General features: G+C 42.2%; 2 protein-coding genes across 8 annotated transcripts in view; one reads left to right on the forward strand and one right to left on the reverse strand.

The window, feature by feature from the left end:
* Window positions 1–609: 609 nt before the first annotated feature.
* On the reverse strand, window positions 610–1,356 carry LOC140186973 (uncharacterized; the record flags this gene model as incomplete). The annotated part of the gene is made up of 1 exon (XM_072241838.1): window positions 610–1,356. A coding segment is annotated over one exon (747 nt), but the record flags the coding sequence as incomplete, so codon positions are not given.
* Window positions 1,357–1,479: 123 nt separating this feature from the next.
* Window positions 1,480–22,635, forward strand: part of mkln1 (muskelin 1, intracellular mediator containing kelch motifs) — a 201,725-nt gene continuing 180,569 nt past the window's right edge. For 6 of the 7 annotated variants that reach the window (XM_072241605.1, XM_072241601.1, XM_072241602.1 and 3 more), the window contains exon 1: window positions 1,480–1,604. In XM_072241605.1, the coding sequence (XP_072097706.1) occupies window positions 1,522–1,604 (83 nt within the window). In that variant the 5' untranslated portion in view covers window positions 1,480–1,521. The remainder of the gene's footprint in view (window positions 1,605–22,635) is intronic. The other variant, XM_072241608.1, reaches the window with a different exon arrangement.

Below are 22,635 nucleotides of genomic sequence, written 5' to 3' on the forward strand. Positions count from 1 at the left end.
TGGTATCTCAAAGAATAAATGCTGCACAACTCAACAGGTCAGGCAGCATCTCATCTGAGCCAGTCCTGAGAAGGGTCTCGGCCTAAAACGTCGACTTTTTATTCCTTTCCAGAGATACTGCCTGATCTGCTGAGTTCCTCCAGCGTTTTGGATGCTTGTACCTGTTGGCAGTGGTAGGCCCTGTTCAATGAATTACATCTGCGTCGTGTGCAATAGGCGTTGGCTAATATCTGTGAATGAAAATCTTCACGTGAAATGTCCCTCTGCAGCGTGGATGGAGTTTATGCCTCTGTGTCGTGGGGTTTGGGGTATGTGTATCATAGTGTGGTAGGCAATGTATGCAAGCAATGGGATGTCACAGTTGTGGGGGTGGAGCGTATATCCTAATACATTGAGGATGAGGAGCGTGGTTTTGTAGTGGGCTGTATGTCTGTGCAACGAGTTAGACGATTGTGCGAGTTGCCTGCGCTCCATATTTCTGTGCAGCCGGATACGGGGAACATGGGGTCGGACATCTGCATTATGTGTCTGTGTGCAAGCAGCCGGGGTTGGGGCGTGTGGGAGTGTGAGGTGCTACATGTTCCGATGCAGCGGGGTTGGGAAAGGGATTTAGTTAGGTGATTGTGCTTCGTGTGGGCGCGGGGCCCGGGGCCCGTTATATCGACTCCGACTCCGACTCCGACTCCGACTCCGACTCCGACTCCGACTCCGACTCCGACTCCGACTCCGACTCCGACTCCGACTCCGACTCCGACTCCGACTCCGACTCCGACTCCGACTCCGACTCCGACTCCGACTCCGACTCCGACTCCGACTCCGACTCCGACTCCGACTCCGACTCCGACTCCGACTCCGACTCCGACTCCGACTCCGACTCCGACTCCGACTCCGACTCCGACTCCGACTCCGACTCCGACTCCGACTCCGACTCCGACTCCGACTCCGACTCCGACTCCGACTCCGACTCCGACTCCGACTCCGACTCCGACTCCGACTCCGACTCCGACTCCGACTCCGACTCCGACTCCGACTCCGACTCCGACTCCGACTCCGACTCCGACTCCGACTCCGACTCCGACTCCGACTCCGACTCCGACTCCGACTCCGACTCCGACTCCGACTCCGACTCCGACTCCGACTCCGACTCCGACTCCGACTCCGACTCCGACTCCGACTCCGACTCCGACTCCGACTCCGACTCCGACTCCGACTCCGACTCCGACTCCGACTCCGACTCCGACTCCGACTCCGACTCCGACTCCGACTCCGACTCCGACTCCGACTCCGACTCCGACTCCGACTCCGACTCCGACTCCGACTCCGACTCCGACTCCGACTCCGACTCCGACTCCGAGCTCAGCGCCAGCCCCGCCCCTCGCCCACAGCCCACAGCGCACAGCACGAGAGCCACGCGCCCACCAGCGCGTGTCACGTGGTGCCGTGAGCGCCTCGCCCCCCCCACTAGCGCGGGTCACGTGGTGCTGTGAGAGTCGCGCCGCCCCGCGCCGCCGACACTGTAAGATGGCGGCCGCGTTACCCGAGCGAAGGGTGCTGACTTACTGCGTCTATAAATGGTCCAGTTATTCGTCTACATATGTCCCGGAGTAAGTATCCAGAGTGGCGTTTTAACCTCTGTAGAATAACTCCGCAACATCTCACAAGCCTCGCCGATGAAGAACTCTCTTTCGCTGCTTCTGATCACTATCTTCAGCAGGCTCAGGAGCCGTTGAGGCCTCGGCTTCGTTACTGTCCAAGGCCGCTTTGAGCTTCACTCTTGTTGGGTTGCAGGGCAGTTTCGAGGTTGCGGTCAGCTGTTAGGAGGGCTGTTAACCTTTTCTAAAATAAAATGCTATTCTAGTTGGTAAGGTTGAATTAAACGTTGAATTAGAGAACAACCTGTGTTGCGAGAGGGCTGATGTAATTACGTCCTTTATGTTTCACACGCGATATGTTACACAAGTACTTCCATAAAAATGTGTAGCGGTTTATCATGTTCATGTTTAGGACATTCTCTAATTTCTGTCGATAGCAGAATTGATTGGGGCTGTAAATCTCTGCCCAATCCCTGCAGTGCTTGTAATACGGAGCAATAGGCAGTTTTATGATATATTGCAATGACAAACAGCTATCCAATTTATCTGTTGCCCTATTTATGTACCTTAATGCCTAATGTTCAATGAAAGTGAAGTGATATTTTAGAAGTTTGTTGTATTTGTCCCTTGGAACACGAAGGGAGATTTGGAATTGGTTATAGACTCAAGATTCTGCAGATGCTGGAAATCCGGAGTAAAACACACAAATGCTGGCAGAACTTGGCAGGCCAGACAACTTATATGGAAATGAATAAACAGTCGACATTTCCTTTGGAATTTGTTATGTTGTGTTTTATTAACGTGAATTGGTTATAAGTCGACCTTTTTCTACGCTTATAGTTTGCTATATAACTTCTGATTATATTTGAAAGTGTTTTAGCCATTACTGAGTCGTTGGTACGTTGGTTCTTTAGCTGTGCACTTAGTATGTGTTGAAAGTAGCACAAATCTTTAGAAAGGTTGCAGTTGATACTGCTGTTCAGGCAGGATCTTTGTCATCTGTCGAGTATCTGTAAATACTGTCAGTCTCGAATATTTGGAAATGTTAAATATGCAGTATCTTACAGTAAATAAAGCCAGCATTATTGTAAAACGCAGGTTGTGAAATGAAGTAGCGGATAAATTCTCTTCCTTTGACAAAACAATTGAACTGAGTTCAGCTTGCAAGTATATGTTTGATATGATTTCTGTAATTCCTGGAACTTGAGTTAGAACAGAATAATACAACTTGGCTCAAATATCCTGTGTTATTAAAACAATGTGAAAAACTAAAGAACTGTTTCTTTTACCTAAAAAAAAATTTATAGGATTAATGCTGGCAATTAGTAGAGTAGTTCCACTTTATGTAGACTCTGCATTAAAAAAAATTCACATATTTATTTGGGTGCCAGATTTAAATCTGCATCTACTGTGCAGTGGATTCAGGTGTTGAACTGTAATATGGACCTGAAAATTTGACTGACTTTGTTTTGTATAAACATGAATATTTCCAGTTTTCTCTTTTTTTTCCTGCATGAATGGTCAGATTGATTTTGACAAATGTATCCTCATTATTGACAACAAGTAATATAATGAACTCCCTGAACAATTGAACATAGTTCAATTGGTCTTGTTGGAACTGATGTATTTTGTCGTCTTTTGCAACTCTAACCTGTGTATTTGTGTCAAAATTTATCTAGGATTACTGTTTCATTAATTCAAACACTATAATTCAGATGACCTCGTTAGTAGTATTTTTTTTGTTTCTTCAGTTATGTCTGTTGTTTAGGGGCAGTACAGTTGTGTGGTTAGCACATCACTTTACAGTACTGGTGACCCAGGTTCAATTCCCACCGCTGTTTGTAAGAAGTTTATACGTTCTCCCCATGACTGTGTTTCCTCTGGGTGCTCCATTTTCCACCCACAGTCCAAAGATGTACTGGATGATAGGTTAATTGGTCATTGTAAATTGTCTAATGATTGGCCTCGTGTTAAATTGGAGGTTGCTGAGTGGCACGGCTCGAGGGGCTGCAAGGACCTAATCCATGCTGTAGCTCAATAAATAAATAAAAATCACTGAAGTATTTCAGCCTTTTGGAGGATGGAAACAGTTAAGGTTGTAACGATAACTAAATATTTTGTTACTCTTTGTGGAGAAAGTACTTGAAATAAAAACTGGTACAGTGTAAAAAAAAATTAAATGACTGAAGAATGGGATTATTTTGCTTTTAGTTACATCTACCTTACTTAGATTAGCATTCAATTATTTGCCCACTTTTATATGGAAATATTTATTCAAATTGATAGGCTTTAATTCCTCAGGCATGTGTGGTTCATTCATAAAATCATTTTATTTTCCTGCAGCAGAGGTGGTTGAGGGTAATCTGATAGAGGTTTATAAAATGATAAAAGGCATAGAGTGTCGGAATCTCGCAACATTAGTAGAGTATCAAAACTAAGAAGAATGAGATTTAAGGAGGATCTTGTGGGTAAGGAGATTTCTCTACACGGAGAATGGTTGCTCTCTTGAACTTGCTAGTATAGTCAGTTATTATCACTGCATTGAAGAGACGTTGATACCAATAAGAGGTAAATGGGTGTGTATGGATTTAACATGAGATTAGTGTTGATGGACGAAAAGATTGGCATGGATGTGGTGGGCTGACTTGCCCACTTCTATGTTGTGCAACTTGGATAACCTATTCTTTGTTGGTCAGCTTTGAAACATTAGGTTCTGGGGACACTTCTTTGCTGATTATGGTTGCTTTGACAGTTATCTGAAAGACATTATTACAGTGTTTAACTTTTCAGGGTCTCATTTCAGTTTGAAAGAAGAATTGCTTATTTCCCATGTGAGTGCTATTATAATTAGAATCAGATTTGTGTTTATCAATACTGACTTGTATGTCTTGCAGCAGCAGTGAGGTATGAAGAAATAAAATTGCTATAAATTACAAAATAATTAATGCAAAAAAATAGGGTTGTTGGACCATTCAGAAAGCTGATGGTTCAGGGGCTTTTACATAGAACTTGTTACTTTGGCAGCAAAGAATATTGCAGTGGCCTTGTGAAATTATTTTGCATTTCTGCATTTGCTTTTGAGGAACAAATGAGAGCTTTCTAGTTACTTAGTGCTTTGTTCAAAGTAAATTTATTATCAAAATACACACAGGTCACCATACACAACCCTGAAACTCATATTCTTGTGGGCAACCACAGTAAATTCAGAAAAGCACAATTGAATCAAAGAAAGACCACACCGAACAAGATGAATGCCAATGTGCAAATGACTGCAAATACAAAAAGAAAAAAATTAGCAATAAATATCAAGAACATGAGATGAAGAGTTCTTGAAAGGTTGTGGGAACAGTTCAGTGATTGGGTGAGTGAAGTTATTCCCTTTGGGTCATTAGACTGATGGTTGAGGGATAATACCTGTTCCTGTACCTGGTGGTGTGGGTCCTGAGGCTCCTGTTCTACCCTCCTGATGGCAGTAGAGAGAAGAGTGCTTGGTCTGGTTTGGATGGTGTGCATTCTTGATGGATCATAAAATTGCAATGCTTCCCTTAAATCAGTTATGTAGTGGAGCAAGCGTGGTTAGTGATGGGTGTTTTATGTCCACCAACATTCAATACACATCAGTGACTATAGATTGAGACAAAATGTTTTACTCTAAATGAGGTGTATACCTTTGAAGAAATAAAATATTGGAGAAATGTTTTTGTGGGATGGATGGTTGATTTCATTTTATACTAAAGTTCTTTTCTGCTTCATACTAGGTGAATATTAATGAGCCTTTTCCATAATGCCTTTCTACACAGGCAGCAGACAAATTCACTGGGTTATCTGCATTGATCTATCAGTTTAAAAAAAAATTAGCTTGAGTAGCTTTCGTAGTATTGTCTTGGGAGAAAATATGTCCATGAATATATTTTAAATGTACAAATGAAAATTTCCTGAAGTACACAGGAAAAATTAGCAGAGGCCCATAATACAGGCTCCCATCTTGGAATGAGAGACAAAGGATTAGGTAAAAGGAGATTTTGCTGGAGGAAGAAAAAGTAAATTGGAAGGCTGCATAAGAGTTTGAAATAGGCTTAATTTCAGATGTTGAGAGAAAATCAAAGGACATAGGGCAAGAAAGTGTTGAAGTAAATGTCAAAAGATGTACCAGTCAGTAGATAAATTGGTCATTTTTAAATTGTTTTGTGATTATACTTTATGGTCACCAAACAATTGATACTAGAATGTACAATCATCACAGCGATATTTGATTCTGTGCTTCCCACTCCCTGGATTACAAATATTAAATATTAAAAATAGTAAAAATTAGTAAATATTAAAAATTTAAATTGTAAATCCTAAATAGAAAATAGAAAAATTGAAAGTAAGGTAGTGCAAAAAAAAACCAAGAGGTCCGGATATTTGGAGGGTATGGCCCAGATCCGGGTCAGGATCCGTTCAGCAGTCTTATCACAGTTGGAAAGAAGCTGTTCCCAAATCTGACCGCACGAGTCTTCAAGCTCCTGAGCCGCCTTCTGGAGAGAAGAGGGATGAAAAGTATGTTGGCTGGGTGGGTTACTGGGCAATGTGACTCAGTGGGCTAGAAAGGCCTGTTCCACGCAGTATCTCTTAAATAAAATAGTGAATTGCATTTTATTGGTCCATCGGTTAGTTGGGAAAACTCTTAACGAAAATGAAATTGAGAAAGTAGTTGGGATTCTTTTTATTTGGGAATCGGGGTAGGAGACTTGCTGAACAGTTTCTAACTGACACGTGCACTTGTGTGGCTGCTAGACGCTGCACCATGTTTAGAGCAATTTTTAAATAGCGTCAGTTATGTGTGCTTGTGTTCAAAAAGCCATGATTTTTGTCACTGATAGTTGGTGAGAAATAAGTAGCAAGACAATTCAAAACTGTTTTGTTCACTGCAGTCTCAAGCATTCAGGCTTGGAGATGCTGGAAAGGCAGGGAGTGAAAATGGAACAATTTCACTATTTCAGCAAGTTAGGAACTATGAAGAAATTGAAGGTATCAACAACCATCTTGAATGTTACAATAAAAATGAAAGATTTGAAGGATGTATTCGTCGATACCATTGTTTGAAGGCAGTCCATTAGCTACAATAGGTGTCTGCACTGATTTTGTTCATTTATCGTCAATCAAAAGAATGTGGCAGTATACATTGAGCTTTTGGGAATTAATACACAGTTTTATTCTGTGGTAGTATTGATAGTGTTCTAATTTGTTCTGTATTTCATTATATGTAAGTTGTTACTCAGTTAAATGGGAGTTTCTTTTTTATATCTTAACTATTTCCATGAAACAGGCTAATTGGGGCAGCCAATTAATTGGACCAAAATGTACTGGTCCTGATGAATTTCAATTAACTGGAATCCACTGTAATATAAAAATGATTTGCCATGATGGAGCACTCCAAGGGTGAAAGTCAGCTGCCCTTAAAATCTGCTTTGTCATTTGATGAGATCTTTATTTTGAACAACCTTCAACCTGGGGTGATCAGCACCTTCCCCACAACTTCAACAAACAGCAATGATTTTGTGATAGGTTGGAGAATAAAAACAGAAAATCCTGGAAATACTCAGATCATGTGGAAAAAGAGTTAATATTTCATACAACATTTAACATTGTTTTGACAGATTCATCCTGACTTGAGTGTTTCCAGCATTTAGTGTTTTTATTTTAGATTTTTCTGCATCTGTGACTTTTGTTGGTTTTCATTTGGGTTGAGAAAAGTTTCATTGACATTATTTAAAGCAGTATCATGCAGTCTTCGTTGCCTGAATCAATGCATTTCTGTAACCATCTGTCAATTTCAAAGGCAGTGTTGAAAGTAACTTTCTAAAAAGGACTTGTATATCTGTTAGGAGATGAAGGTGTTTGCGATTTTTAACTCTTAAATTCTGCAGAAGTGTCTTGAGCTTGTGAGACACAGGGGGTTCTGCATGAATTTTGTCCTCTTGTATACCGTTGTTCGCTTTGAGATGAAAAACACTGTTTTGTGCCCGCTCATGCCTTTGGAAATGCATATTTCTGTTAATTCTTCATTGTCTGGTGTGATCAGGTTTCTGCATATGTATGGAGTAAGGCTTGATCTCTCAAACCTTTAATTTAGTTGGTGTTTCTATGCTGGGCAACAAGCTGGAAAGCAAACTATTAAGGGAAAATATCAAAGGTATTGACCCAAGGGTAGTACTGAGAGGGGAAAGTGAGTGTTTGAAGGAGAGTTTTTCTATTAACTTTTATGTCAGTCATGCTGCTTGTGGTACATCTGTAACAATTCATTTGTTTCAGTAGTCCTGCATTTTGATATCGGTGCATATTAGAGGAATAGGATATTAATCCTGGTAAATTGGAAGGTGGCTGGAGATGGTGATTTTCATGTAGGAGGGTGGCAGGGATTTCTATTTTACTCAACTTTGTATCGTTGTAAAAATCTTTGGCATTGAAGGTCTGAACTGTAGTGGAATATGAACAGATCAGGCAGTGTCTGTGGAGATGAAAACTGATTTCATGTATCAGTTTGACCTTTAAACAAAATTGGAAAATGTTATTAAGCTAAGGTTTTGAGCAAGAATAAAGGAAGTGAAAATTCAGGGGTTTGGGGGATGATCTATGATTGTATTGAAAGCACAAGTGATTAATAGAATAGAAAGATGGCGCCGGTAACTGGTGACTTTGCGTGTGCTCTCCTGAGCAAACTGCCCTCTCCACTATCCTATACCTGAGAAACCCTTCTAAACCTCCAATCTAGCAAGATCAATATCAACAACACCCTGGCGAAGCTACTTACCCAGCTGGAGACCGCCACGTCAGAACTGCTTCTTAAACTCCGGACTGCACCTGGACCCAACCAGCGAGGCCCATCACGTTCCTGGAGACCTGTGGTCTGCTACTGTGCCGGAGAGCTTGGAGACGTGGACCATTCGGACCAGTACCTCTCCGGAGCAGACGACCACACAAAGGTGACAGCAGAGACCTCAAGGTGCCCCAGACGCTTCCTCGGAGCCACCACCATAAAGCTCGGTTGGTGGCCATCCAGAGCTGCTGGAAGTGAGGTCTCTGCCGCCGACCTCGGAAATCGAGCCCAAGGCTCGGCTGGAGCGGAGGCCTCCGCGACTGTGACTCGGCTTAAGGACTTGTTTCAGCCAGGAGCCCGGCCATCTGGGATTAAGTGTCGGCTTCGGGGCCCGACCCAATCGACAGCCTGGGCCCCCGGCAGCTGGAAGTGGCAGCGGAGCCTCCCCCATTACTCGGCCCGACCCGGAGCGTCCGATGACGCGACCCGCCGATCAATTCCCGCGGGACGCGTCCACCAACCTCAAAGAGCTGACAACAACACTGCATCGATGGAAACCTGGAAAGATGCACTACTTACCGAGGAAGCATGGATAAAGAGGTGGGCTGCTGGTCAGATTGAAGCTGAGGGGCTTCAGGGTCCCTATGCCCACCATCCTACTAGCTAATGTGCAAACCATAGAGAACAAGGTGGATGATCTTAAAGGGAGACTCACCTACTGCAGGGAGATGCAGAACTGCTGTGTATTCTGTTTCACTGAGACCTAGCTCTTTTCTGCCACTCCCGACTGTGCCATCCGACCGGAAGGATTTTTGATCCATTGGATGGACCAGAAGGTGTCTTCGGGCAAGACGAGGGGAGGTGGTGTCTGCCTACTTATCAACACTGGGTGGTGCTCAGACACAGTGGCACTGACAAGCTCCTGCAGCCCGGACCTGGAACACCTGTCAGTGAAGTGTTGTCCCTACTACCTGCCACAGGAATTCACCTTGGTCATACTGACAGCAGTCTACATCCCCCCCCCCCCCCCCCCCCCCAGGCAGACGTGGAGTGTGCTCTGAACATACTGTATGTCAACATCAATGAACTTGAGACCAGGTATCCGGAAGCTTTGCTTATTACAGCCGGGGACTTTAATCAGGCCAACCTCAGAAAGGGGCTGCCAAAGTTATGCCAACATGTCTCCTGCCCCACTAGAGGCCCGAATATACTTGACCACTGCTACACAGCAGTCAAGGATGCCTACCGTTCCGTCCCACAACCTCACTTCGGAAAATTGGACCATCAGGCCATACTGTTCCTCCCGGCTTACAAACAGAAACTGAAGCGGAAGGTCACAGTGTCAAAAGTGTCGCGTTGGATGGAGGAAACGGATGAGGTCCTCCGTGACTGCTTTGAATCGGTGGACTGGTTAGTATTCAAGGACTCGGCTACTAACCTCTGAGTGTGCCTCAGCTGTCACGGACTTTATTTGGAAATGCACGGAGGACTGTGTGTCTTGCAAGACGATCCAGGTATTTCCTAACCAGAAACCTTGGATGAATTGTGAGGTCAGGTCCCTTTTAAAGGCTAGAGCTGCGGCTTTTAGGTCCGGGGATACCAGTGGCTACACGGCATCCAGGCGTGAACTCTGGAAAGCCATTAAGGGCACCAAGAGGCAATATCGAGCCAAGTTTGAAGACCGGGCTAACCAGAGGGATGCCAGTAGACTGTGGTAGGGTCTAAATGAGGTCACTGGGCGCAAAGAAAAGGCTGGGAATATCAATAACTGTGGCGCTTCTCTTCCTGACGAACTTAACGTATTCTATGCAAGATTTGAACAGAAGAGGAGCGTCTTGCTCCTTCTGGATGAACCGGACCTGGTGGCATCAAGATTCATTGTCACCGAGGAGTGCGTTAGAAGGGCCTTCCTGAAGGTAAATCCAAGGAAGGCGACGGGCCCAGATGGCGTCCCAGGACGGGTTCTCCAGGCTTGTGCAAGCGAGCTAGCTGGAGTGTTTGCTGACATCTTCAACTGCACCTTGCTTCAGTCTAAGATCTCCTCGTGTTTTAAGAAGGCAACGATAATCCCAGTGCCGAAGAAAAGCAAGGTGGCATGCCTGAATGACTATCGACCTGTGGCTTTGACATCAATTGCTATAAAGTGCTTCAAGAGATAGACACATCAACCACAGCCTACCAGTCAACCTCAACGCTTTGCAATTTGCCTACCGGAGCAACAGGTCAACGGCAGATGCCATCTCTCTCGCCCTACATTCCTCCTTAAAACACCTGGAGAATAAAGATGCATACGTAAGGCTCCTTTTCATTGACTACAGCTCTGCCTTGAATACCATAATTCTAAATAAACTGATTCCTAAGCTCCGGAACCTCGGCCTTAGATCTGCAGCTGGATCTTCAACTTCCTCACAGACAGGACCCAGGCTGTGAAAATAGGGCACAAGCTCTCCTCTACAATCACTCTGAGCACCGGTGCCCCACAAGGCTGTATACTCAGCCCCCTGCTGTACTCACTGTACAGCCATGATTGTGTAGCCAAGCTTCCATCAAACTCAATTTAAAGTTTGCTGATGACACAACAATTGTAGGCCGTATCTCGGGTAATGATGAGTTTGAGTACAGAGAGGAAATTAAGAACCTGGTGGCATGGTGTGAAGACAATAAGCTTTCCCTCAACGTCAGCAAGACGAAGGAATTGGTTGTTGACTTCAGAAGGAGCAGCGGACCGCACGACCCAATTTGCATCGGTGGTGTGCAAGTGGAACAGGTCAAAAGCCTTAAGTTCCTCGGGATCAATATCACAAATGATCTGACTTGGTCCAACCAAGCAGAGTTCACTGCCAAGAAGGCCCACCAGCGCCTTTACTTCCTGAGAAAACCAAAGAAATTTGGCCTGTCCCCTAAAACCCTCACTAATTTTTATAGATGCACCGTAGAAAGCATTCTTTTAGGGTGCATCACAACCTGGTATGGAAGTTGTCTTGTCCAAGACCGGAAGAAGCTGCAGAAGATCGTGAACACGGTGCAGCACATCACACAAACCAATCTTCCGTCCGTGGACTCACTTTACACTGCACGCTGTCGGAGCAGTGCTGCCAGGATAATCAAGGACATGACCCACCCAGCCAACACACTTTTTGTCCCTCTTCCCTCCGGGAGAAGGCTCAGGTGCTTGAAGACTCGTACGGCCAGATTTGGGAACAGCTTCTTTCCAACTGTGATAAGACTGCTGAACGGATCCTGACCTGGATCTCGGCCGTACCCTCCAAATATCCAGACCTGCCACTTGGTTTTTTGCGCTACATTACTTTCCATTTTTCTATTTTCTATTTATGATTTATAATTTAAATTTTTAATTTTTACTATTCCTAATATTTTTAATACTTGTAATCCAGGGAGTGGGAAGCGCAGAATCAAATATTGCTGTGATGATTGTACATTCTAGTATCAATTGTTTTGGTGACAAAATATAGAGTATAATAAGGGATGATGGTGACTATAATATGCTGATAATACCAGAAAGTGTCCCACCATGGTTCCCATGAGCATGATCAGACTAATCTCACAACAATTGGTCTTTCAGTGAAATTTCATGCCTAACATTTTGACAAGTGAACCAATTACAAAGTAGTTTCAATACTTTTTTTTTCTCTCAGCAATGTGTCTTTGACTCAGAGCTTGACTTAAGGCTTAGTCTTGAATGAGACAAATCATGAGCCAAAACTGACCAATAGTTCCCTGGCTACAGTATGTATTTTTAAAGCTATAATATAAGGTTTAAGAAATTGCAGTTTTAAATAATGGGATTAAATTGAATGGATTATGGTATTCAGATAAGGATACATTAATAACTACATAAAACAAGTGAACTAAGTGATGCAGTAGGTAAGATTGTTAATTTATAAAGAAAGAACTTTACATTGAAGCACTAGCATGTACTAACAATCATTACTTAGATTTCACATTGTTCCTTTCCGTGCCTTGTGACGCATCGGGCAGCAACCTTGTCATTTTGTTAGCATTTTTGTCTGTTTTTATGGAGTTGAGTTGCTTGCTCGATGCCCAACCCTGCACGGAGCCGGTCAGATTCATACCCAGGAACACTTGTCTCAAAGTAAGTGCCACTACACCACTGGCTGGTCTTAGATTTGAAATGGCAATATTTAATTGTAATGAATGTACTGGTAATTTTTATTACATTGTACCTTTTAAACCCATTTTGAATGGCCAGTGAGATTGAATAAGTTTTTGTCCCTGGAAGTTACCTTGCTTTGTGTTAGATTTGAATTAAGGGTGTAATCTTAACTTGCTGCATGGCCATGTTCTTTAAAATGTTTTTGTCATGTCACATCACAACAATTGCTTCATGTGTGTCAAATTTATGAAGTTATACATACCTGATATTAATTTGGGCAAAGCTTAATTTCCTCTCTCCACTTTTAGTAATTGTTCCTTCTTATCAGTGTTGTGTGCTTTTGATGCCATTCATTACAATATTCTAAAGGTATGGTAGGTAAATTATTGATATCAAAGGAAATTACAGTGTCACAGTAGCATTATAAGTGCATAGATATACAAGAGATGTAAGAAAGAATAAAAAATGAATTACCTCAAACAGTCTAACAGGAGGGAGTCATCACTTCCCCGGAATCATCTATTCTATTGAGTGATTTTTGTGTATTTTCTGACTTGTGGATGTCTATAAAAATTGGAACCTCGAAGTTACCAAATACTAGCATGGCCAAGAATACCATGTCCCTTTATTATAAATGGCATGAATAAAAATTGAAAATGATTTAGTAGTTCCAGATGAGGAAAGCTGTTTTGGCTTTCGTTATTCTATCTGGACACGTTTCAGCATAAAGTTTCTTGATTCCCATTTTAACTTTTTACAGCTGTTTCTGGAAACCATTCCATATGTTCTCTCTGAGGAAGAATTTAACCAATATCAGTACATTTATATTTTAAATTTAAATCATTTCACCTGCAATTCAAATTTAATATTATAATTAGATTTCCTTTTATTTCTTGTACTGTGCTTTTAACATGTCTTTATTAACTTAAGATTTGTATAAATTGAGTGTCCTCACTTTTTCTTTGTCTTTTTTTCAAATATATATTTGTTTTGAGCCTTATGTTGAAGATATTTATGTAAGCTTGCAATAGTAGGAGCCTGACCCACAAAGTCCTGTACTTAGATTCCCAGACCTCACTAACATTTGTGGTAAATTGTTTATTTTCCCCATTCATGGAGTTAGCTTAACCAAAAACACTTTGGATTTTTTTCCCTGAATTTTAAAATTGAGGTGTTTATTGTCCTGCTTTTTGTTTGCTTTGGACACCATTTTCTTTGGTGAGATGGTCTTTTTGCCTGGGATTCTCTATCCAGTATATAATTTAATTCAATTTCTTATAAATTGTCACGTTTACATTCAAAATAAAATATTAAAATGGATCTATTTAATACTTGAATCTATTGTAATATACCGTTATTCCTTTACTGTTTACAAGTGTGGTATTTTATAGCTTTGGTTAATGTTTAATGATTTCAGAAAACTTACATTTCACTCATTGCTGAAATAAGCTATAAATGAAAGTTGCACTTATTACTGCTGCTTTGATAATTCAGAATATGTGGAACGCTCAATTCTAAGCGGAGCAAATTATCACTGCATTTTTAAAAATCTTTTTTAAAGCATCAACAAAAGATTTTTGTTATGGAGCAGGTGTAATTTGAAATGCTTGTATTTAATGCTGTAATATGTAAAATACATTTGTGGATGGGCATAATTAATTGAAATCAATACAGGTGTCCCCCGCTTTTTGAACGTTCACTTTACGAAACCTCACTGTTATGAAAGACCTACATTAGTTCCCTGTTTTCGCTTTCAGAAGGTGTTTTCACTGTTACGAAGAAAGGTAGCGCGCAAAAAAAAATCAGTGCGCGCCCCGAGCAGCCACTCTTCCCCCGGACTTGGAACAGCATTCTCGCCGGCATTGCTTAAACACGTGCCTGTGAGCAGCCGTTAGCAAGATGAGTTCTAAGCTATCGGAAAAGCCTGAAAGTGCTTGTAAGGGTGTTACACTTAGCGTAAAACTAGACATAATTAAGCATTTCGATTGTGGTGAACGAAGTAAGGACAAAGTGAGTTTGGCTTGTGGAAGTTGACGAAGATGATGTTGAAGAGGTTTTGGCATCCCATGACCAAGAACTGATAGATGAAGAACTGATGCAATTGGAAGAGGAAAGGATAACAATCGAAACCGAATGCAGTAGCGAACTGAAGCAACTGTGAGATTTTCGCTGCAATGATAAAGTACTACTTTAATTTTGAAAGGGTACGTAGGTTTAGGGGATATTTGCAAGATGGTTTGAGTCCTTACAAAGAACTGTATGATAGAAAAAAATGCGCGAGGCTCAGCAGTCAAGCAAGCCTTCCACATCAGCCACAGCAGACGACGAACCTCGACCTTTGACATCGAGGCAGGCAGAGATGGAAGAAGATGACCTGCCTGCTCTAATGGAAACAGATGACGAGATGACACCCCAGTGTCCCACCACCCCAACCCCCGGGCCACGGACAGATACCGATTCACAGAGAATGCAGATCAGAGCCAACGCAATCGGAAATTGGCACTGATCTGGGTCGACAATTACGTGCCGGCCGGCACCTAATTAATTAGCATGTTTATTTCGGCTTTTTTCTTAAAGATGTGCTACGTGCCTCCCGGCTACCGCTGCACCTCTGCATGCTTCGCGGTTCGGTATCGATCGGCGGCCTGGAGGGTGGGGGCTATTGCACCACCCAACCTGCGACAACTCAGTCTAACACCATCATCAGTGTGCTCGGTGTTGTCTTCCCGATTCCCGTCAGTGATACTACACTGTACATACATTATTTCTACTTTATATTGGCTGTGTATTTTTACATGTTATTTGGTATGATTTGGTAGCTTCATAGCCTAAAGGTTACTGGAGAGAGTGTTTCTGCCGATGGCGCTTGTGTGAGATTTTCGCTATGGAGAACAGTGCAGTAATGATTGTGGAAAAATATTTCTACTTTATATAAGCTGTGTATTTTTATGTTTTATTTGGTATGATTTGGCAGCTTCATAGCTTAAAGGTTACTGGAGAGCGCTTGCGCCGTATTTCTAACGACGGTGCTTGCGTGAGATTTTTGCTATGGAGAACAGTGCAGTAATGATTGTGGAAAGGTATTTCTACTTTATATAGGCTGTGTATTTATCATATCATTCCTGCTTTTACTATATGTTACTGTTATTTTAGGTTTTGTGTTATTTGGCATGATTTGGTAAGTTATTTTTGGGTCTGCGAACGCTCACAAAATTTTCCCATATAAATAAATGGTAATTGCTTCTTTGCTTTACGACATTTCGGCTTACGAACCGTTTCATAGGAACGCTGTACCTTCGGATGGTGGGGGAAACCTGTATGTGATTCTTGGAATTCAGTGACTCCTTTGGGAAATACTCTTCTATAAGAATACATTACTAAAGCAACACACACACACAATGCTGGAGGAGCTCAGCAGTTCAGGCAGCATCTGTGGAAATGAACAGATAGTCGACATTTCGAGCTGAGACCCTTCTTCAGGACTGAGAAGGAAGGGGGAAGGAGGCTGGGTGGGTGGGAAAGGTCAAGGTCTAGTGAAGAAAGAATCTGATGGGAAAGGAGAATGCCCGCAGGAGGAGGAGACGACCCAGGGGGAAGTAATAGGCAGGTGAGAAGAGGTAAAAGTTAGAGTGGGGAATAGAAGGGGGGTGGGATTTGTTTACTAGAAGGAGAAATCGATATTCATGTCATCAGTTTGGGGTTACCCCGATTGAATATAAGGTGTTACTCCTCCATCCTAAGTCTGGTCTCATCTTGGCACAAGAGGAAGCCGTGGACCAACGTGTTTGAACGGGAATTGAAATTAAAATGTTTGGCCATCGGAAAGTAACACACATCAAAGTTGCTGGTGAACGCAGCAGGCCTGAAACGTTGGCTGTACCTCTTCCTAGAGATGCTGCCTGGCCTGCTGTGTTCACCAGCAACTGTGATCTGTGTTGCTTGAATTTCCAGCATCTGCAGAATTCCTGTTGTTGGCCATTGGAAAGTCTCGCTTTTGGTGTATGGAGCAGATGTGCTCGACGAAGTGGTTCCCCCAATTTATGACGGATCTCACTGATGTAGAGAAGACTGCATCAGGAGCACCAGACAGAATGGGTGACGCGTTGCTTTACCTGGAAGAACTACCTGGGGCAGTGAATGGAGGTGAGGGAGAAGGTGAATGGGCAGGTTCAGCATTTCGGCTCCTTGCAGGGATAAGTACCTGGAGATAAATTAGTGGAGAGGGACGAAGGGACGAGGGAATCGTGGAGAATATATTACTAAGCTTGCCAGTGCAGATAACCCTTGAGTAACTGACTTTTGTGTTCCTAAACTGACAGGTATATATGATGCACAGGAAGGGGAGGACCTGGTGCATAGATTGCCATCTATTTCAGCACAACATCATGGACTGGATAGCATTCAGTGAAATACTTTTTTGAAGTATGAGCTTTATTTAGACAAATATTTAGAGCCATGGTAGCTGAAAGGTTGTCAGAAGTGGAGTAGTTAAAAATGAGGATGAGGATGTATGAGGTAATTAAAGAAGGAATGTCAACAGATGAGTTGGAGAGAATAACTGATCTTGCAGTTAAATGTGCAGAATTTCTTTCTGGCATATTTGGTTCTATTTTTTCTTGGAGCAAGTTGCATTTTTAAAAAAAAAACTTGGCTTAGAATTTATCTTGTTAATGCTCTACTAAGTGGTTTTTATGAAATTTGATTAACAGTGTCTGAAAGGTTGACTTCGTGAGGAACAGCATTTTGTTTTTTGACTGCATGATAGGGACTTGTCAAAATTAAAATGGCATAATTTATTTTTCAAATTAAACTGGTAATTTTGCCTGCTATCTTGCGATGATTGTTTTGTTTCAGTCATACATTGTGCAACGAGTGCAGCAAGTGTTTTGCCTTGCCAGCAAAGATGCTGCAGACACTGATCAAAGTACTTTCAGAATTCCTGTGGATTGAAAAATTTAATGTTGTTAACCACAAACGTGTTGGTCTGTAATGAAATACTGTGAGCTATTTTAATTTTGCAGTTGAGAAAAAAGATGAAAACTTAAAATGTCAATGATATTGTCCATTCCACTATTCAATTGGGATGGTCAATCATTAGATAATCTTTTTGTAGTAACAGTTCAATAAAATCCAGAAAAATCCTGCAAAAGTTGGTGGATTTAGCCCAGTGCATCACAGACCCATTGAGCACATCTACATGAAACATTGCCATAAAAAAGCAGCATCCATCAAAGATCCTCACCAGCCAGGTCATGTTCTTCAGGTAGAAGGTACGGGTGTCTGAGGACTCACACTACCAGGTACAAGAAAAGTTGCTACCCCTCAACCATCAGGCTCTTGAACAAAAGGGAATAACTACACTCATTGTATTTCTGGTGTTCCCACAATCAGTGATCTCATTTTAAGGACTCTTTATCTTCTTATTTCATGCTCGAGTTGTTTATTGCTATTTATGCTTGGATTTGCACATTTTGTTGTCCGTTGATCCTGTTTACAGTTACTGTTCTGTAGATTTGCTGAGTATGTTTGTAGGGGAAAAAAATCTCAAATTGTATGTGGTGACGTGTATGTACTCTGATGATAATACTTTGAACAATGTATGAATTTTAAATACATCTGAGTCTTGCAGTTTTTGAATAGTTAAGATTTTCATTATGGTTTCACTAATCTTGCCTTTTTATGTAACATTGTACAGCTACTTATGATTTTTATATGCTTGCCCAATTTTGTATTCTTCCTCCACCTATACGAATATTTAGTTCATTGTTTGGCTCACGACCATCTGGCATTTATTGTTCAAAGGTCCAGTTTAATGTCAGAGAAATTACACAATATACACCCTGAAATGCATTTTCTTTGCAAACATCCACAAAAACAGAGGAGTGCCCCAAAGAATGAACGACAGTTAAACGTGAGAACCCCAAAGTCCCCCTCCAGCTTCCGACTCCCGTGTGCAAGTGGCAGCGAGCAACATCCCCCTCTCCCCATTGACAAAAAAAAAGCAAGGCACAGATTTGCATTTACCCCAAAGACATCGCATTTCATCCGGCATTCAACAAACCACAGGTTCTCTCCCTCCCAAATAAGGGAGAGGGCAGTAAACCCCATTTTCACAGCGAGTGGGGGACATAACAACAACCTGCTGGTCTGGTTTACAATGTTAAAACTCTGTTTCGTCGCTTTTTACGAGCTCTGTGCCTGAAGATCGCAAAGATCTCAGGTCTTCGGGCCCACAGCAGTAGATTTTCTGACTCCCCTGATGAAACATGGGTCTCTTGCCGTGACACCGACCCTCAGTCTGCCGAGCTCCAGAACCCTGAGATCTTAGGCTTGCAAATATGAGTGAGATTCTCAGGCCGAACCCTTGGTATAGCGGATTATGGCCAGTCCTGAAACCTCGAGAACAGGTCCTGTTCCTGCAAAGAACTGAAGTCTGCGTATAACTCCAGGTCAGGGTCTTCAAAAGAACCCTGAAAGGAAAAAAAAGGTAATAAAGATGGAAATGGAGCTGTTTCTGAAGATGCAAGCAAAGGAGTCGCTGTTTAGCGCCATCTTAACTCTGCCTCCACATCCAGGTTGACCACTAAAACCACAATGCTACCTTAAATTTTCTTTGGTCTGCTTTTTGTGGCTATGCTCTCAGTTGTCTAAACCAAAGGATTTGTAATTCCTTCCCAAAGCCATATTGATTTTTCTGTCAGAATGCTTTTAAAAACCTAATGTTACCACTTAGTGTCAGTAGCCTTAACTTTAGCTTTTATTGTGTGTCAATGGGAGCTGCAAATGTGGATCATGGCTCGACAAGCTGATGCCACAACCTGGAGTCTGGGAAGCCCTGGTGTAAAAAGAAATGACTGAAGGATTGTTACAGATTTACTTGATGCTTGCTTTTGAGGCTAGCGAGTTTTATTTTACACTTTTTAAATTAATTCTTACCGAATTTAACTTCCTGTAGTGTTTTCTGGTCCTTGGTTCATTAAACAGATTGTCGAATAAATTCAGTAGTTTAGCCACAGTGTGCTCAAAAAAAGCAAAAATTGTACAAGAAAGAACAGTGCTTACTTAGCCCACTGCTCTACTTTCTCTACACCCATGACTGTGTGGCTAGCCACAGCTCTAATGCCATCTATAAATTTGCAGATGATGCAACTGTTGTTGGCAGAATCTCATATGGTGGCAAGAGGGTGTATAGGAGTGGGATATTTCAGCTGGTTGAGTGGTTCAAGTTACTGGGTGTCAATATCTGAGGAACCAATGTGGACCCAAAATATCAATGCAGCTATATTGAAGGCAAGACAGCGGCTATACTTCATAAGTTATGTCACCTAAAACACTGGCAAATTTCTACAGATGTACTGTGGAGAGCATTCTAACTGGCTGTATCATCGTCTGGTATGGGGCTACTGCACAGGATTGAAGTAAGCTGCAGTGAGTAGTAAAAATTAGTCAGCTCCATCGTGGATACTAGTCTCTGTAGAATCCAGGACACCTTCAAGGAGCTGTGCCTCAGAATGGACCCTCACCACTCAGACATGCTCTCTTCTCATTACTACCATCAGGAAGGAGGTACAGAAGCCTGAAGGCATAGCTTCAGGAACAGTTTCTTCCCCTCTGCCATCCAATTTCTGAATGGATGTTGAACCCATAAGCTCTAACTCACTAATTTTTTTTCCTTTTTTTTGCACTACCTATTTAATTTGTCTCTTGAAAGAAAAATATACATACTTCATTCTTTTCCTCTCTATTATCATGTACTGCATTGTATTCCTGCCACAAAATTAACAAATTTTACAACATATACCAGTGATACTAAACCCCATTCTGATCTTAGCAGCCATTGTTTACTATCTTGTCTCTTCCTGCACGGAGTCTTTTGTCCTGTAGGTTTGCATTCATGACAATTTCAGTTTGGAGATTGTGTCACTTTTGCTTTAGACTGTTGTTTCATTGTAATTGCTCTAATGTCTAGATAACAGATGATAGCTAGGCGTTCAGGCAATCATTTTTTTTAAACTGGACAGATACAAGAGAAATTAGTTGGTACAGAATTAGACATATTTAAGGAGCTAACACCTATTGAACTTGTACTGTGGTTGCCTGTTTCACATTTTTATCTCAAGCTGTTGCTGAGATTGTGAATAACCTTAACCTGACACAAGAGGATCAGCAAGTATTCTGTCAGCATTCATATTACTTGAATTTGACTTGAGGAAAAAGGTTGTGACTTTTTTTTTGGAAAAGCTGAACATGTGGAAGAATTTCTTTAGCCAAAGGATGGTGAATTTGTGGAATTCATTGCTATGGACGGATGTGGAAGCAAAGTCATTTGATGTTTTTAAAGTGGTGGTTGATGGGTTTTTCCATTTGTCAGGGTGTCAGAGGTTATGGGGAGATGGCAAGAGAATGGAGTTAAGGGGAGATAATGGATCTGCCATGGCGGAGCAGACTTGATGGCCTAATAACCAAATTCTGCTCCTATGTTATGGTCTTACGAAGATATATGCACCTTACTGTTACAAAATTGAATTGACTTTATTACTTACATCCTTCATATACATGAGTAAAAAATCTTTGTTACGTCTCTGTCTAAATATGCAATTCATACTAATTTATAATATGTACAATGGGATAGTCAATATAACATAGAAATACAGTTGTGTCAGCATGAATTAAGCAGTCTGATGTCCTGGTGGAAGAAGCTGTCCTGGAGCCTATTGGTTCTGGCCTTTCTGCTGCGGTACTGTTTCCCAGATGGTAGCAGTTGGAACAGTTTGTGGTTGGGGTGACTCGGGTCTCTGATGTTCCTTCAGGCCCTTTTTACACAGCTGTCTTTGTGAATGCCCTGAATAGTGGGAAATTCACATCTATAGATGCACTGGGCTGCCCGCACCCCTCAATCGCAGGACTCTGCAGAGAGTGAAGTACATTTCCCATACCAGGCAGTGATGCAGCCCATCAGGGTGCTCTCAATCGTGCCCCTACAGAAAGTTCTTAGGATTTGGGGACCCCTATCAAACCTTTTCAACCATCTGAGGTGAAAGAGGCGCTGTTGTGCCTTTTTTTTTTTAACCACACAGCTGGTGTGTAGAGACTGCGTGAGATCCTCGGTAACGTTTATGCCAAGGAACTTGTTCACCATCTTAACTCTAGCTCCATTGATGTCGATGGGGACTAGCCTGTCTCCATTCCTCCTGCAGTCCACAACTAGCTCCTTTGTTTTTGTGACATTGAGGGAGAGGTTGTTTTCTTGACACCACTGTGTCAGGGTGATGACTTCTCTGTAGGCTGCCTCTTTATTATTTGAGATTAGGCTAATCAGTGTAGTGTCGTCAGCAAATTTAATTAGCATATTGGAGCTGTGGGTGGCGACACAGTCATGGGTATACAGAGAGTAAAGGAGGGGGCTTCGGACACAGCCGTGAGGGGTTCCTGTGTTGAGTGACGGGTGGAGGAGAGCCAATAGGCTGGTCCTGGACTTATTTCCTGGCATAATTTACATATTACTATTTAACTATTTATGGTTTTATTACTATTTATTATTTATGGTGCAACTGTAACGAAAGCCAATTTCCCCTGGGATCAATAAAGTATGACTTATGACTATGAGAGGGAACCCACTCTTACCACCTGTTGGCGATCTGATAGGAAGTCCAGGATCCAGCTGCACAAGGCAGGGTGAAGCCCCGAGTTCTCTGAGTTTCTTGCCAAGCCTGGAGGGAATTTAGGTTTTGAATGATGAACTGTAGTCTAAGGACAGCATTCTCACATAAGCATCCCTGTTCTCCAGGTGTGTAAGGACGATGTGTAGAGCTGTGGCTAATGTGGCATCTGTCGATTGGTTGTGTTGGTAGGTGAATTGTAGGGCGTTCAGTGTGGGTGGTAGCATGCTGCTGATGTGTCCCAAATTGTTGATTCGAAACCAGGGGCTCCTGATCCAAAACTAACATTGCTTTTGCAGAAGTTAAGTGTAGTGTACAGACTGCTGAGGGTCAATTGATAGTGAATTGTTACAGTTTGTTATAACCAACTGAACATTGACATGAATAAAGCTGAGAAATTTGTTTCCTTGCAAACAAAATGGCGTTGTTATTCTTGAAGAATGACTGGGT

The sequence above is a fragment of the Mobula birostris genome, chromosome 23 (assembly GCF_030028105.1).
Source record: "Mobula birostris isolate sMobBir1 chromosome 23, sMobBir1.hap1, whole genome shotgun sequence".
NCBI lineage: Eukaryota > Metazoa > Chordata > Chondrichthyes > Myliobatiformes > Myliobatidae > Mobula > Mobula birostris.